This window comes from Lacerta agilis, chromosome 13 (genome assembly GCF_009819535.1).
Source record: "Lacerta agilis isolate rLacAgi1 chromosome 13, rLacAgi1.pri, whole genome shotgun sequence".
NCBI lineage: Eukaryota > Metazoa > Chordata > Lepidosauria > Squamata > Lacertidae > Lacerta > Lacerta agilis.
Window position 1 is genome coordinate 50682979 of NC_046324.1, and position 17534 is coordinate 50700512.

General features: G+C 46.7%; 1 protein-coding gene across 1 annotated transcript in view; it reads right to left on the minus strand.

Annotated features, from left to right (window-relative positions):
• RADIL (Rap associating with DIL domain) overlaps positions 1-17534 on the minus strand; it is a 50902-nt gene that overhangs the window by 22241 nt on the left and 11127 nt on the right. The window contains exons 2-3 of the mRNA XM_033167675.1: positions 4972-5306; positions 2970-3650 (exon numbers count right to left, since the gene is read on the minus strand). Coding sequence (XP_033023566.1) covers positions 2970-3650; positions 4972-5306 — 1016 coding nt within the window. The remainder of the gene's footprint in view (positions 1-2969; positions 3651-4971; positions 5307-17534) is intronic.

Genomic DNA, 17534 nt, shown 5'->3' on the forward strand with positions numbered 1-17534 from the left:
GAAAGGGAATGAAATATCGCTGACACCGTGAAGATGAGAAAATGCCCAAATCTGCAGAGCCTGTCCCAATGTTGCTTGCTAGCCACGTCTTCTCACAATAAACTCCCACCCTCAACCCCATTGTGAGTGTTCATTCGCAGCAGGCAAACCCAGAGATTTGCAGAAGGACAACCAGTCTTCAGAGGAGAAAATTCCAAAGGACAGGCTAATCAAGACTGAGCATGCTCAGTGGCCGTGGAATTCCCGGCAGGAGGGGGTGGGGGCGGGTGTTGTGGAAAACAGGGGAACAGAATGGAGCGGCTGGGATCTTGAACAGCGGAACTCCACGCTGCAGGAAAAGGAGCCCATGTAGCTGTTGTTGTAAGAATATTAAGGCCACACACACACTGTGTGTGTGTGTGTGTGTGTGTGTGTGTGTATATATATGTTATAACTGTACCAAGCAGACACGTATACATGTGTGGGGCACCACAGGAGAAACAGCCCTGAGAGCCATTTTTCACTCCCAAACTGACAAACTGCTTCTCTGCAAGGAAGGAGGGGTTGGGGGAACCTTCCCATTATCTCAGGAATTAAAGTGAAAATCCTTGGCATCCTGATACCAGTGCCAGACAAAAGGGTGTGATTAACTTGGCTGGGAAGCAGGGAAATGTCCTTTGTTTCACTCGATGGGTGTTTTGTGGAGGGCAAGAGGAGACATGGGGGCAGGGTCCGGGGTGCTCAGATTACTGCCACCAGACCCCACCCCCCTTCATGATGTGACCATGGTGTTTCTGGGGGTGGCCTTGAAGGCAGCGGGGGAATTTTAGATTGTTTATATAAGGTGAGGCAGACCTTAATTCTGGGTTCCTCCTCCATCCAGCATGATGTGAGTGAGGACCCTGTTGCAATGGTATTTGTTAATAAAGACCGGGCTTACTAGCCGCCTTGCTTTCCATTAGAACTCTGGTCTGGTCTCTGTCTTTTCTGCGCAGGCAGGGGTTTCAAAATAACGTCCTGCCGAGGTTCAGGATTCCACCCAGAATCGAACCCTTTATCTAGTAGCTGTCTTATACTAAGGAATAAAGCAATTGATGAATAAGTCAGACTGCTGGCCCATCTCACTCATTATTATCTATTCCGACCGGCAGCTGCTCCTCTCTGGGGTCTCGAGCAGAGAAAGGCTTTTCTCAGGACCGTGTTGATTCTGTCCCACCGTTGAATGGCTCTTGCCGTCAGAAAAAGTTCTTCCTAATGTTTAGTTGGAATCTAAGCAGGCCTTGTTGAGTGGTGCTTGGGATTAAGGAAAAGATTCAGGGCCAAAACTGGTCAACCTCCTTGGTTTCCAATCACAGGTGCACTTTTTAAATTTTATTTTATTTTAGTTACCGTATACCTTATATTATTTTATTTATCCAAAGACTCAGGGCCAAAACTGGTCAACCTCCTTGGTTTCCAATCACAGGTGCACTTTTTAAATTTTATTTTATTTTAGTTACCGTATACCTTATATTATTTTATTTATCCAAAGACTCAGGGCCAAAACTGGTCAACCTCCTTGGTTTCCAACCACAGGTGCACTTTTTAAAATTTATTTTATTTATCCAAAGCATAGCTGTCAACTTTTCCATTTTCCTGCGAGGAATCCTATTCGGAATAAGGGAATTTCCCTTTAAAAAAAGGGAAAAGTTGACAGCCATGATCCAAAGATCCCAGGGTGGTGTACAATATTAATAACCTCATGGGGGCGCAGAGATTGTCTGAATGAACTTAGTGCTTAGCATATATTTTTAGCTGCTGTTTTGTTAATGTTTTTAATAATGTTTTATAAATTCTAAATCCTGCATTGATTTGTTAATCACACGACTTGCCGTAGTTGTGAGGTTTAGCTTATTTTTTTAGTTGCTGTTTGGTTAAGGTGTGTTGTTGTTTTTTAGATTGCAACTGTTTTATTGCTAATTTGTTAATTATTTTATATGATGCATGCTGTATTTGCGATGTGCTATTACGTTTTATTATGTTATGGTTATTTATTGGTTGTAAACCGCTTTGAGATTCATTTGAATGAAAAGTGGCAAAGAAATACCGGTAAAATCAATAAATTTACGCAGCATAATAATGAAAACAGAACCCAGAGCATAATAAATACACAGCATCATGACAACATAGTCCTAATAACAGTCCCTCCTCTCCACGCATATAACAGCTCATATAGATGGTTTAATGGCCAAAGGCCTGGTTAAAGAGGACATGCAAGGATGGTGCCAGGTGAGCCTCTCTGGGGAGAGCATTCCACAAACAGGGGGCCACCACTAAAAAGGCCCTGTTCTCTTTAACCGAAAGACAGAGAGATTTGATTATATATGTGGGAATGTTCAGGGAGGCAGGAGAGGATATATTGTTTATTAATATCCTTCCTAACTTGCGCTAGCAAGTTCTATAACTTAGCAGAGTTTGAACATTCCCCTTTGAACGCACAGCGGGTAGCTGGTTGCAGGCTTGTTTAAGCTTCTCAACATAGATTCCTGGTATGATCCTTTATTTCCCTCTTAAAAGAATAAGCACACAACATTCTTGTGTAAAGTATATAAAAGAAGTTTACTCACAGCATCAGTTCACAGTTGGATCCCTGAAGGCAGACTTAGTTACAAAGTATATACATGTGGATCTATCCCATATGGGGGGGTTTAATCCCAGTGACTGCAAACTGGCAGTCACTGCAGCTCACACGACGAAAGGAAGATGGAGAAGAAGGGAGGAAGGCTGCAGGCCTTGTGCTTTTGTTACCTGCACAGGTAAGGTCACGCCCACCTCTAGTCACATGCCAGAGGAAGTATGTCCCAGCCCAGGAGGAAACAGGAAGTTTTCGACTGGCTGGGCCAAACATCCCCTTGCATGTCCACTCTAGGAAAACAAGGAATGTTGTACTTGACTGCTACTTACATATCACTTACGTATCACATCCCACAATATATCCAATATATACTGACCCATACGGTCCTCTGTATCATCTTGGCCAACTTGAGGAGGAGATGGCCAAACTCCCCGGGCCTGAAGTGGCCGGCCGAGTGCTGGACGCAGAGGCACAGGAGGAAGGCGGGCGCCAGCTTGTGGTCGTCGCTGGTGGGCTCGATGAGCGTGACGATTCTCCGCAGCAGCAGGTCCTCGCTGGCCTTGTCAAACTCCAGCTGCAGCTTCCGGCGGCTGCCCCTCCGCCCAGAGGGTCCCTGCGGCGTGGGCGCCTTCTTGGCCGACGAGCCCTTGTCCCTCGCCTGGCTGCCGCAGACCTTGCAGGTGGACGGCAGCTCGGGCTCGGAGGCTCGGCGCGCGGCCTTCAGCCTCATGAGGGTCTGGGCGGGGAGCGGCTGCGTCTTCACGGGGTCCTTGTAGAGCAGTAGGTAGTAGAGGCCGAGAGAGATGAGGTCGCCATGGTGGAGAGCCGCCGTCCTGCCCACCTCGGAGAAGTTGATGGAGACGGCGGCCCCCGCGATGGGCTCCAGGACCAGCTTCTCCTCGGGGCGGTGGCTCGAGCGGCCGGACGACTTGACCTTGCGGATGGTGCAGTGGAGGGGGAGGATGTCCGGAGCGGAGAGGCTGATGCTGGGCTTGCTGGCTTGAGTCCTCTGGCCAACGGTGTGCTGGTCGCGATTCAGCAAATAGACCAAGCTGTCCTGCACAGAGAAAACCACAAACATACACAGAGAAAGACGTACATTAAAATTTTTCCTTCCTTCCTGCACTGAGTCGGGTTGGACTAGATGGCTCTTGGGGTCCCTTCCAACTCTAACATTCTATGGTCCTATTCCATTTATATCCCACCGTCAATGATCCAACTCAATGACCCATCTGAGCCAGCATCCTGTGTTCTTTTTAGTTTATTTATTTGGTTTTTCAGATTAAAATTTGACAGTCACATATTCAACATACAACATAAACACAAGATTCTAAAAATCTCCTGGACTTCCCTCCTCCCCTTTGTGGGTCTTATTGTTAATCCTTCCTCCTGCATCTTTTATCATAATCCAAATATTCTATCTCTCCATTGTGTCCAAAATTCACCATTAAACTACAAGGTTTATTCCAATCCTACTAACTGCTTGCAATGGTCTTTAAGATAAGTTATAAATTTCCCCCATTCCTTATTAAAATTTTGGTCTTCCTGATTTCTGATTCTTCCGGTCATTTTAGCCATTTCGGCATAATCCATCAACTTGATCTGCCATTCTTCTCTGGTAGGGACTTTTATCTTCTTTCCATCTCTGGAAAGAAGGAATAAAGCCAGATGCCCGTAGGAAGCAGGATTGTGTGGAGAACTGTGGAGGCTGAGCATATGCACCCTGGCCAGGAGCCATTGTTAGCCCTCTCCTCTGTGAATTTGCCCTCATTTAAAGCCATCCGGCTTATGCCACCCTCATCTTGAGTCTGGCGCAAACCCGTAAGTACTGGAAGGGGTTACTTCCAGGTTCGTGCCGTTCATGCATGCGCGGAAGCGCTAAATTACGCAAGCGCACAGACACAACACTTTGTGTTGTGTCGTTTTCAGGTTGTGGCGGGGCCTCGGAATTGATCCCCGCCGTAACCTGAGGTTCCACTGTAATAATAATGGCAGCCACTTTGATTTTGCAAAATTTGTCACGGATTAAGTTGCCTGCTGTTGCTTCAGTTTTTTCTGCATGCCACTCACAAATAGATAGATAGATAGATAGATAGATAGATACACACATACATACACACACACACACACAGTAGACCCTTGGGTTACGTTACTCTTGAGTAACGTAAACTTTGGGTTGCAAAAGCAGCAAACCTGGAAGTATTTTTCAAGGTTTCACCGCTCGCACATGCTCAGAAGCAGCACATCTGGATACGGATTTTTCGGGGTGCGCACGGACCCCCGGAACGAATTAAATTTGTACCCAGAGGGTCCACAGTATATAAAGTGGTAGACATAAATGCCGCAGAGCCTATCAAAGGCGCCTCTCGTCTGCTTACGTGTTGCTGGCTGTAGCCCTGCAGGAGCAGGAGGTGCGGAGACTGGTACAGCGAGTAGCGCAGGTTGTTGCCACTCTGCTCCCCAGGGGGCGCCGGCTGCGCATCCCTGCCGCTCTCCAGGCACTGGAGGGTCTCGGGCAGCGTGGAGTAGTGCCTCTTCAGCTGCTCCTCCTGCTGCCCGTCTTCGGCGCTGGCGCTGCCCGCCTGGCTGAGGCTGGTCTCGCTGACGGTGCGGCGGAGGGAGGCCTGCGTGGCGTGGCCCTTGCACCCCGTCAAAAGCGTCATGGCGCCCTTGGTGCGGTTGCGCTGGAGCTTCCGGGCCTGAGCATTGATCCCTTGGAGTGAAGAAGAGGGGATTTTATGCCAGGCATCAAAACAACATACACATTATTATTATTATTATTATTATTATTATTATTATTATTATTAATGCCACGCCTTTTTCCCTGGCAGAGACTCAAGGGGGCTTACAGGTGTAAAGGTAATGGGACCCCTGACTGTTAGATCCAGTCGCGGACAACTCTGGGGTTGCGCGCACCTCTCGCTCTATAGGCCGAGGGAGCCGGCATTTGTCCGCAGACAGCTTCTGTGGTTTAGTCCATAGTGCCACCTGCGTTCCTTACAGGTGAGGAATTGTTTAAAAAATTAAGCATACACATGTGAAAAATCTATTAAAACCATACTTACTTACTTCACCAAACCTCTATTAAGCATTACAAGTATGTAAATGTAAAGGGACCCCTGACTGTTAGGTCCAGTCGCGGACAACTCTGGGGTTGCGCGCTCCTCTTGCTCTATAGGCCGAGGGAGCTGGCGTTTGTCTGCAGACATCTTCTGGGTCATGTGGCCAGCATGACTAAGCCGCTTCTGGCGAAACCAGAGCAGCGCACAGAAACGCCATTTACCTCCCCGCCAGAGTGGTACCTATTATCTACTTGCACTTTGACGTGCTTTCAAACTGCTAGGTTGGCAGGAGCAGGGACCGAGCAACTGGAGCTCGCCCCATTGCGGGGATTCGAACTGCCGACCTTCTGATCGGCAAGCCCTAGGCTCTGTGGTTTAGTCCATAGCGCCACCCACGTTCCTTACAGGTGAGGAATTGTTAAAAAAATTAAGCATACACATGTGAAAAATCTATTAAAACCATACTTACTTACTTACTTCGCCAAACCTCTATTAAGCATTACAAGTATAGGCCATCATAAAACATCCATATATAGAATTTTAAAATATATACACATAAACAGCCATGTAAAAAGTGCAATAACGAGGATTTTCATGGGAGTTTCTTCTCACTAAATAGTGCTAATAATTACAATAAAAAGGTTTCTCCTTTTATAAAAAACAACAACAACAGAAACCTTTCTGTTAGGAATTAATCGATCCAAAAAAACTTTAGAACCATCTTTATGTATGGAATCACGGCAGCCAGAATTCTGGTATCAAAAATTAAGGTGAATTAATTTCTACAAAGCTTGACTGGCAAGTGAAGATGATGGAATACCTGGAACTTGCGAAAACGACTGGGAGAATAAGAGGAAACTCAAATCAGAAAGTGAGCAAAGAATGGACAATATTTAAAGAATATTTAAAACAATACTGTGAAAATGCACATCTCCTGGCAGGTCTAGATTGAATGTTGAATATTAAAGAAAATTATAAACGTAAAAATTGTTCCTGATATGTAATAGATATAATGGGAAGTGTGTATAGGTTAAGAATATTTAGTTGTGTGTTTAGCCTTTTAACCATTCCCTAGAAATGAATTCACACATGACTCAGATATTTGGTTTGGTTTTTGGCAGAATTTATGCCACAATTTTATTAATTACAATCAAGTGGGTGGTTGCACAGGCTCTGGTTCGACTACCTCCCTGCACCCATGCAGGCAGCGCTGTCCCAGAGCCATGTTCGTAGGTCAGCCATGGATGAACACCAGGTCAAGGTCAAGGTCAAGCCCTAAACACCAGGTCATATCAAGGTCAAGGTCAAGCCCTAAATATAGGGAGAGGTGGGCGGGTGTTCCGATGCAGCAGCCCCAAAAGGAAGCTCGGGCACACGTGCATGGGCTTATGTCATCCTGGATAGCTCAGTTGGTTAGAGCATGGTGCTGATAATTCCAAGGTTGCAGGTTCAATCCCTGTATGGGACAGCCGCATATTCCTGTATTGCAGGGGGTTGGACTAGATGATCCTCAGGGTCCCTTCCAACTCTATTATTCTATATCTCTTCTGTATCTTCTATATAGGTCCCTCGGTGCCGTTTCCTTGTGTCCCATTGGCCAGAGTGCTCCCAGCATCGAGGGACTTAGCCAATAGGGTGTTGTGGCTATCTAAACGGTCCCCACCCACAACACAGGGTCTGCTTGCCAGGTCGCACCACAACACGTGTCCTCTGTGAGGGAGGACTCGAGAAAGCACAGTGAAGTGATTCGGAAGCCAAAAACATGTGTGATGTTAGATGACGTGCAGTCAATTAATGTTTACAGGTGAAACTCGAAAAATGAGAATATTGTGGAAAAGTCCATTTATGTAAGCAATTGTTTTCATTAGCTACTGGATTTTAATATATGAGATAGACTCGTGACATGCAACGCGAGATATGTCAAGCCTTTGCTTATTATAATTGTGATGATTATGGCGTACAGCTGATGAAAACCCCAAAGTTGAGATTGTTAATTTGGGGTTCTCATCAGCTGTACGCCATAATCATCACAATTATAACAAATAAAGGCTTGACATATCTCGCTTTGCATGTCACGAGTCTGTCTCATATATCAGTTTCACCTTTTAAGTTGAACAAAATAAAATAAAAAATTCCTTCCAGTAGCACCTTAGAGACCAACTAAGTTTGTTCTTGGTATGAGCTTTCATGTGTATCTGAAGACGTGTGCATGCACACGAAAGCTCATACCAAGAACAAACTTGTTGTTGTTCAGTCATTCAGTCGTGTCCGACTCTTCGTGACCCCATGGACCAGAGCACGCCAGGCACGCCTATCCTTCACTGCCTCCCGCAGTTTGGCCAAACTCATGCCAGTCACTTCGAGAACCCTGTCCAACCATCTCATCCTCTGTCGTCCCCTTCTCCTTGTGCCCTCCATCTTTCCCAACATCAGGGTCTTTTCTAGGGAGTCTTCTCTTCTCATGAGGTGGCCAAAGTACTGGAGCCTCAACTTCAGGATCTGTCCTTCCAGTGAGCACTCAGGGCTGATTTCTTTAAGGATGGATAAGTTTGATCTTCTTGCAGTCCACGGGACTCTCAAGAGTCTCCTCCAGCACCATACTTAGTTGGTCTCTAAGGTGCTACTGGAAGGAATTTTTTATTTTATTTTGTTTTGATTATGGCAGACCAACACAGCTACCTACCTGTAACTTTTAAGTTGAATTACAGAAAGAAATGAACCTCTCCACGATATCCTAATTTTTTGAGTTTCACCTGTAGTTGCCATTGTGGTATTGGTTTTATCTGTTTGTGGTTTGCAATGAAGTTAATAATAATGACATCTGGGGACGACGACCAATAATTACAATAAAAAACAGCACCAGCTTTTTCCTTATAAGCAGTCAGTTCCCCAAAGCCTGTTGGAACAGGAAGGTCTTCACTTGTTGGTGGGATGACAGCAAGTCTGGCTTCCCTAGGCAGGGCGTTCCAAAGTTGCCTGGGAGAAGCCACCACCAAGGAGGCCCTCTCCCGCCTCCCCACCAAGTGTGCCCGTGAACAAAGCCTTGAATGAGGAACATGAGAAAGCCTCGTTGGATCAGGACAAAGGGATCCCAGCCAGCCCGAGATCCTTGTTTCCTAGGGCGGCCAGGAATCCGACAAGGGCGGGGGTGTGTGTGTGATCCTATTCTCCACCATCGCTCCTCAAAAGTTGGTAAGGGAGACTGCCTCAGAAACTGGAGGCTCTACTCATGGCTAAAACTCACTGCTTACAGCAGGGTTTCCCAAACTTGAGTCTTCAGCTGGTTTTGGACTACAGCTCTGGCCACTGCTAGCTAGGAATGATGGGAATCGGAGACTCAAGTTTTGGGGAACCCGGGACTACTGTGTGGTTTTATACAGTGCCTTTTTACTTACAAAGAAATCGGTGGAGATATATATATATATTTGAAGGAAAAAAGAAGGACATGCCATTGAAAAAAGACCTGCCTGGCCTCCATCTCAGGGGATTAGTAGTTTGCCTCCCAGGTTTCTCATACAGTTGTACCTTGGTTCTCAAACTCCAGAAGTCTGTTCCAAAACACAAAGCGTTCTGAAACCAAGGCACGCTTTTCCCATAGAAAGTAATGCAAAATGGATGGATCCGTTCCAGACTTTTAAAAACAATCCCTAAAACAGCAATTTAACATGAATTCTGCTCTCTAACGAGACCATTGATCCATAAAATGAAAGCAATAAACAATGTACTGCAGTCACACAATCAATCAATCAATCAATCAGTATCTGAACTGGGTTCCACGCAGTCACAAAAACAAAACAAAAAGAGCCGCAAAAACGAAAATGCAAAATAAATAGCAAAAACAGACGGACCCCAGCGTAACACTCAAAACGGAAGTGTGGCACTCAAATCAGAAGCATAACACTCAAAACGGAGCAGGTTCAGCTTCCGAAAAAAGTTTGCAAACTGGGACACTTACTTCCGGGTTTGCAGTGTTCAGCTTCCAAGTTGTTTGAGTACCAAGGCGTTACGGACGCTGCGGGTTGCGAATGTGCCTCCCGCATGGATCGCGTTCGCAACCCGAGCGTCCACCGTACTCTAATTAACCAGGAACATTTAGGGAACTACAGTCATACCTCAGGTTGCGCTCGCTGCAGGTTGCGTGTTTTCGGGTTACGGTCGCACCGAACCCGGAAATTCCAGAAGGGGTTACTTCCGGGTTTCGGCGCTTGTGCATGCGTAGAGGCACTAAATTGAACTTTGCGCATGCGCAGAAGACCAAATCGCGACCCACGTGTGCGCAGACACAGCACTGCGGGTTGCAAACGTGCCTCCCGCACGGATCACATTCGCAACCCAAGCATCCACTGTAGCCTAGTCCCCTTAGTCCACTGACCGCACGTCACTGGCAGTCATAGGAAGCAAGCAGATGCCAGGGGAAGAAAGCCCACCCCCAGCTCTTCGGCAACCAACCAAGAAATGCAGGACAGATGCCGCAGGAGGAAGGGCACTGTTGCTCCTCTGCCAGCCCTGCAGCTGGGTAGTAAAAATATCTGCAGGCTAGTAATTTCTATGGTCTTATTTACAAGGTCGACACAACCAGCTCTTCTGATGGCCAATATCCGCCCCTCTTTTTCTCTCTGCCACTTCAGGCCTGCACTGAGACGATGCATGTGAGACTGATATAGATAATAATAATAATAATAATAATAATAATAATAATAATAATAATAACAACAACAACAACAACAACAACAATTTATTATTTATACCCCACCCATCTGGCTAGCTTTCCCCAGCCACTCTGGGCGGCTGCCAACAAAATATTAAAAATGCAATAAAACACCAGACTTAAAAAACTTCCCTAAACAGGGCTGCCTTCAGATGTCTTCTAAAAGTCAGATAGTTGTTTGAATGTACCATCTTCAGTTGCAGACGTCTCCTGAATATATGGGGTTATTACTTAATGCTTGCGGCCGGGCAAATGCTATTTGGCGGACGTCTGGCTGGAAGGAGACTTCGGCCAGGGACTTCTTGGCTCACAGCTCCTGCATTCAGCTCTCTCGCTACGTCCCCAGCAGTTTTTAGGCTGCGCTCCCAAAGCACATTCACCGGGAAGCGAAGCCACACTGGTTTCTGTCACAGGATTTGAGCACAGAGCTTATGTTTCCAAGACCAAAGTCATTAATGGAAATCCCCACCGTAGGTGCGAAGGATGGGTATGATTGCTTTTAAACTAACAAGAAAAGTTCAGGAATGGACGGGGAATGGAGGGACAGGAAGCACAACAGATTTCCATCAAAATTGATTTTTAAAAACCCAGCATGCCCCACCCTCTCAGTCCCCATTTGGCTCTTGCCTCCAAAACATGCAGCAATATAATCCAGATTGCAAAATTCGTTCCAAGGCAACACACTGAGGATGCGAAAAAGGGGGAGAGAGGGAGACAGAACAATTTCTATCCCAGCTAACTGTCCGCTTGGCTCAGCTGTAAAAACAAATGCATTAGTCCAATCTTTCCCTGACAGCTTTCTCTCCAGCTTCCCTTTCCCCCCCTCCCAAATTCTTTCACTCTCCTTTTTCTTAGAAACCCCACCGCCCCCATCAAAGAAATCCATCTGGGTTGTTTTTTACAGCATCCCTCCACAGCTGGCTGGTGTCGTAGTGAGCAGAGAGGGCATTTCCCCCCCAAAAAAACCAAGCGAGAAATTAAAAAGCGAAAGCTGGAACGAAGAAGGTTATATACATCCCCTGCCCCCGCCGACAGAGAGGGATGGATTGGGGGGGGTGTGTCGATGGCTTACCATGGAGCAGTGGGTGTGCAGTATATCCCAGACCCTCTCTGGCATAGGCTATGGGCACCTGCCCTCCTGCAGTCGAGGCTGGCAGGACCTGCAGACTGCAGTGAGGCTCCTGCTAGCTTTGCTGCAGAGGCAAAAAATAATTAACTTCTCTACACTGTCTCTTCGGGGGAAAAAAAAAGGAAGGCTGCCAGGAAGACAAATGTGTTGCAAAAGCCCAGTTGCAAAAGCCCAAACGGCGTCCCTGCTCCGGACCCAAGTGGTAGAGTCTCCTCCCCCTCCCCAAAGTGGAACGATCCTCTGCAATCCATCCTCGCTCTTCTGTGCCGCAGACCCAGCCGACTGTTAAAGTTGAAGCAAAGTTAGGGAGCTTCTCAGCAGGCAGAGAAAGGGGACCCGAGGCGGTTGTGCGCCGGAGGCCGCAAACGCAAAACACAGCAGTGCAACGAGCAACGAAATGATGAGCACAAATCTGCTCACACACACCATGCCCAATGGCAGAGCCGGCCGACTCTCATACCTTGCGTCCACTGCTATCTTGTCAATGATGTAAAGCCAGCAGGAGCCTCTACTTGGTCATTGCCACAATTTCCCATTAAGAAAATATTTCTGAAAGCGAAGAGCCCCCAAAGCATTTTCTTTGGGTTCTTCTCTGCTAAAAATGACCGCCTGCACACATGCAGAAGACAGGACTCTTCTGGAAATAGAGATTTCCCCTCTGCAGAAGTTGGGGAGGTGGCCGGGAAAGGAACCCCCCCCCAACTCGTTCACGAGAGAGCAAGAGTCTTTTACAGAGCAGGCAAAATCCTCTAAGTCTAAGCCAGCCAGATGTGTGTCCCATGTTGATCCCGACATCCAAGCTAGTGCCTTATTTGGTGAGGAACTCTCTCTGGGTTCCAAATTTCATTTTTGTTGCTGTTGTTTTAAAATCCATCCTTCCTTTGCTGGGAAAATTAAAGAGGTGACCGGGGGGGGAGGGAGGGAGAGAGAGGGGAGGGGTGCCCATACTGTTTACATGCCTTGGGGATTAGAAGAGGTGGACAAACAGAGCACAGTGTTCCTGTGCTGCGGCCTGCAGCCGTTTTAGGCAAAACCCGAGCCCTGCGTGGCCACAAACCTGCCCCACACGACGCCAGCTGGCCGGCCAAAGGAAGGCAGTCGCGAGCCCACATGTGACGTGCAGGAGTCGTGTTCGTGGCACGCAGCCAGAAGACAAGGCAAAACTTGGACGCCCCTTTGCCGAGGAATTGCACGCGCGTGAACACGCACCAAGGCTCGTCTCAGAGTCCTGCGATGGCGCCTGAGCGATGCCAACTCCAGGGCTCTGCCAGGCTTCCGTGCGTAAAAAGAGAGAGGGATAAGATGAACAGGCCAGAGTTAGGCTCTTTTCAAGACTTGAGGAGGAACCTGAGCCCTTGGAGCAATATTATTATTATTTATTAAATTTATATCAATATATCAATGGGCTCTGACTCACCACCACCACGAGACTGCGTTCCCAATGGCCAAGGGGGCTGGGGTTTAAGGTGCCCAAGAACCTCTGGAGGACCACAGCTTCGTCTCTCAAATTTCAGAGGTTTGTCAGACAGGGTGGCCATCCAGAGGGCAGTCCTCCATCCACTGGTCTTCAACTGGTGGGTCGCAACAGAAGCACAAGTGCCCACTTTGCCGCTTCAATCAGCCAGACTGGCATTGCTACAGGCGCCAACAGATCCCCGTTCTGCATTTGTAAGAACTCAATCGTTCAGTGTGGCACTTTGGAACTCCCTGCCTCTTGATATACCCAGCAGGCCCTTTCGCTGTTCTCCTTTTGTTGCCTGCTAAAAGCATTCTTGCTTAGGCAAGCTTAGAAAGCTGGTGTGAGGTTTCAATCTCTTTGGGTATTTGAACTTTTTGTATGCTTTGACCGTATGGCTGCGATTTTCTTTCTGGATTTCGGTGTTTCATCCTTCTGGCCTGTGTGGCCTTTCTACAGCCAAGCGGTGCACAAATTTGTGAAATAAAAACAAACTAAGTACAGTACAGGCATCTCCCTGATCTGCGTCACAAGTGACCACATGTACCAAGGCGTCTGAGAACCAACGTACCACTGTAATTAAAATGAGCGCTAGGCTAGGAAGAAGCTAGAGAGAAGAAAGAAGCTAGAGAGTTCCAGAAAAACATCTACTTCTGCTTCATTGACTACGCAAAAGCATTTGACTGTGTCGACCACAGCAAACTATGGAAAGTTCTTAAAGAAATGGGAGTTCCGGATCACCTCATCTGTCTCCTGAGAAATCTCTATTTGGGACAAGAAGCTACAGTTAGAACTGGATATGGAATAACTGATTGGTACAAAATTGGGAAAGGAGTACGACAAGGCTGTATATTGTCTCCCTGCTTATTTAACTTATATGCAGAATTCATCATGCGAAAGGCTGGGCTGGATGAATCCCAAACCGGAATTAAGATTGCCGGAAAAAATATCAACAACCTCAGATATGCTGATGATACAACCTTGATGGCAGAAAGTGAGGAGGAATTGAAGAACCTTTTAATGAGGGTGAAAGAGGAAAGCGCAAAATATGGTCTGAAGCTCAACATCAAAAAAACTAAGATCATGGCCACTGGTCCCATCACCTCCTGGCAAATAGCAGGGGAAGAAATGGAGGCAGTGAGAGATTTCACTTTCTTGGGTTCCATGATCACTGCAGATGGTGACAGCAGTCAAGAAATTAGAAGACGCCTGCTTCTTGGGAGAAAAGCAATGACAAACCTAGACAGCATCTTAAAAAGCAAAGACATCACCTTGCCAACATAGGTCCGTATAGTTAAAGCTATGGTTTTCCCAGTAGTAATGTACGGAAGTGAGAGCTGGACCATCAAGAAGGCTGATCGCCGAAGAATTGATGCTTTTGAATTATGGTGCTGGAGGAGACTCTTGAGAGTCCCATGGACTGCAAGAAGATCAAACCTATCCATTCTCAAAGAAACCAGCCCTGAGTGCTCACTAGAAGGACAGATCCTGAAGTTGAGGCTCCAGTACTTTGGCCACCTCATGAGAAGAGAAGACTCCCTGGAAAAGACCCTGATGTTGGGAAAGATGGAGGGCACAAGGAGAAGGGGACGACAAAGGATGAGATGGTTGGACAGTATTCTCGAAGCTACTAACATGAGTTTGGCCAAACTGCGAGAGGCAGTGAAGGATAGGCGTGCCTGGCGTGCTCTGGTCCATGGGGTCACGAAGAGTCGGACACGACTGAACGACTGAACAACAACAACAGGCTAGGAAGCAGGTGAAAACACACACCAGCATTCTGCACATCTGAGCAGGCATGGCCAGACAGAAATGTTTTTAGCAGCCGCCGCAAACAGTGCAGCAAAGTTGCCTGCCTGGTATCCATCGGCAGGGAGTTCCAAAGTGCAGATGCTGAAAGATTGTTTCCCCCCCCCCCACCAATGTGGAACGGCTATTGCAGAAGAAAGCTCTGAGCACAGCAAGGGTGACAGTCAACTCCTCCATGAATGGGAAGCCCTGGTGCCAAGTTATTCCTGGCAAGCGGCAGGAATGAGGCCCAGGAGGAGGAGGAGGAGGAATGTGCCACGAAATTGCAGGCTTTGGGGGCGACGGTGCAGGAATCGGACACAGCAGAGCACCCTGGCCTCGCTTTTTGCACCCCTCCCTCCCTTTGCAAGCCCAGCTCTCTCCCTGGTTTTCATCAGAGACGTTGCACAGGCAGATTGCAAAGGGAACACCATAAAACGAAAAAGGCCGACCCCATGATGAGTGACATACAGGTCACAATATATTATTCATGGATTATTACACAGATATAAACCCTTTCCACAGGTCAACATAAAAACTGCTAAAGACAATTCTGGTTTAGACAAGCCTACCCCAGAAAGCTTAGAAAGTTGGTGTGAATTTTAATCTGTTCTAATATTTTAACTTATTGTATGTTTTAAGGCACTGGAAACACCCCCCCCCCAATTTATGGTTTTTATCTTTTTGCAAACCACTCTTAGGTCTCTCTTCTGACAATCAATCAGTGTACAAATGCTTTGAAATAAAGACATAAACTAAAGCTACCTTTGGGAGGAAGGAAGATGTTGTACCCGTGCACTGTTTTCCGTATTTTCCCCGTTTCCGATTTTCTCTGTGGTTATAAAAATCTGTATCCCACCCCCCCCACCCCCGAAAGAAATATCAACAACCTCAGATATGCTGATGACAAAACCTTGATGGCAGAAAGTGAGGAGAAATTAAAGAACCTTTTAATGAGGGTGAAAGAGGAGAGCGCAAAATATGGTCCGAAGCTCAACATCAAAAAAACTAAGATCATGGCCACTGGTCCCATCACCTCCTGGCAAATAGAAGGGGAAGAAATGGAGGCAGTGAGAGATTTCACTTTCTTGGGCTCCATGATCACTGCAGAGGGTGACAGCAGTCACGAAATTAGAAGACGCCTGCTTCTTGGGAGAAAAGCAATGACAAACCTAGGCAGAATCTTAAAAAGCAGAGACATCACCTTGCCGACAAAGGTCCGTATAGTTAAAGCTATGATCTTGCCAGTAGTGAAGTATGGAAGTGAGAGCTGGGCCATCAAGAAGGCTGATTGCCGAAGAATTGATGCTTTTGAATGATGGTGCTGGAGGAGACTCTTGAGAGTCCCATGGACTGCAAGAAGATCAAACCTCTCCATCCTTAAAGAAATCAGCCCTGAGTGCTCACTAGAAGGACAGTTCCTGAAGCTGAGGCTCCAGTACTTTGGCCACCTCATGAGAAGAGAAGACTCCCTAGAAAGACCCTGATGTTGGGAAAGATGGAGGGCACAAGGAGAAGGGGACGACAGAGGATGAGATGGTTGGACAGTGTTCTCGAAGCGACTGGCATGAGTTTGGCCAAACTGCGGGAGGCAGTGAAAGATAGGCGTGCCTGGCGTGCTCTGGTCCATGGGGTCACGAAGAGTCAGACACGACTGAACGACTCAACAACAACAACAACAACAACAACAACAACAACAACAACACACTTATCGTAATTGTATTCGTACAACTGTTTTGGTTTTTACCCTGCACAGCTATCTATGTATTGACATTTGTGTGTTGGTATTACCTATCAGTATTGGTATTTGCGTTCTGTGTTGCAAACAGCCCTGTGGTCTTTTGACAAAGGGAGGTACTGTGGTATACCTTGTTTCTCAAACACCTTGGTTCTCAAATGCCTTGGTTCCCAAACCCGAAAACAAAGTAAGTGTTCTGGTTTTCAATTTTTTCCGGAAGCCGACCGTCCAATGTGGCTGTCGGCTATTGTTTCCAGGGCGCCTGCAAAAATCAGAAGCCACGCCTCGGCTTTCGAACATTTTGGAAGTCAAAGGGACTTCCGGAACGGATTAAGTTGGAGAACAAAGGTACCACTGTATTTGGGGCTTTTGGTTTTGCTAATTATTTTGTGTTTTTGTTTTTGAGGCTTTTTCGGTTAATTTGTTTTTGTGACTGTGTGGAACCCAGTTCAGCTACTGATTGATTGACTGTGTGACTGTGGAAATAAATCCTAACAATGACTATCATCAGAGCAAGTAAGGAAAAAAATTAATTTTATTTTTCATCATCTACAATACTGTCTTATTTATTTTATAGTACGGTACATTGATTACTGCTTTCATTTTATGGATCAATGGTCTCGTTGGATAGTAAAATTCATGTTGAATTGCTGTTTTAGGGGTTGTTTTTAAAAGTCTGGAACGGATTAATCCATTTTGCATTCATTTCTATGGGAAAGCGTGCCTTGGTTTTGGAACGCTTTGGACTTCCAGAAAGGATTAAGTTTGAGAACCAAGGGACCGCTGTATATCAATTGAATAAATGAATGAATCAGACAATCGGAGGACCCTAAACTTGTACACTCACTGCCTCTTTGTGGCGAAAGGGCCTGGCAATGAACTGTAGCCGATCCCATGGCCCCCACCCTCCCAAATTTTGAAGGCCAGCCCTGCCTCTCCGGTGAAATCAGACGCAATGACAGGCGGCTGAAAGGGAAAGGCTCTGCTGGAACTATAAGCTTATTTCAGAGTTCACTCTCACGCTCTTTCACTAGAGAAAGCAGCCTTCAGCTTCCTTATC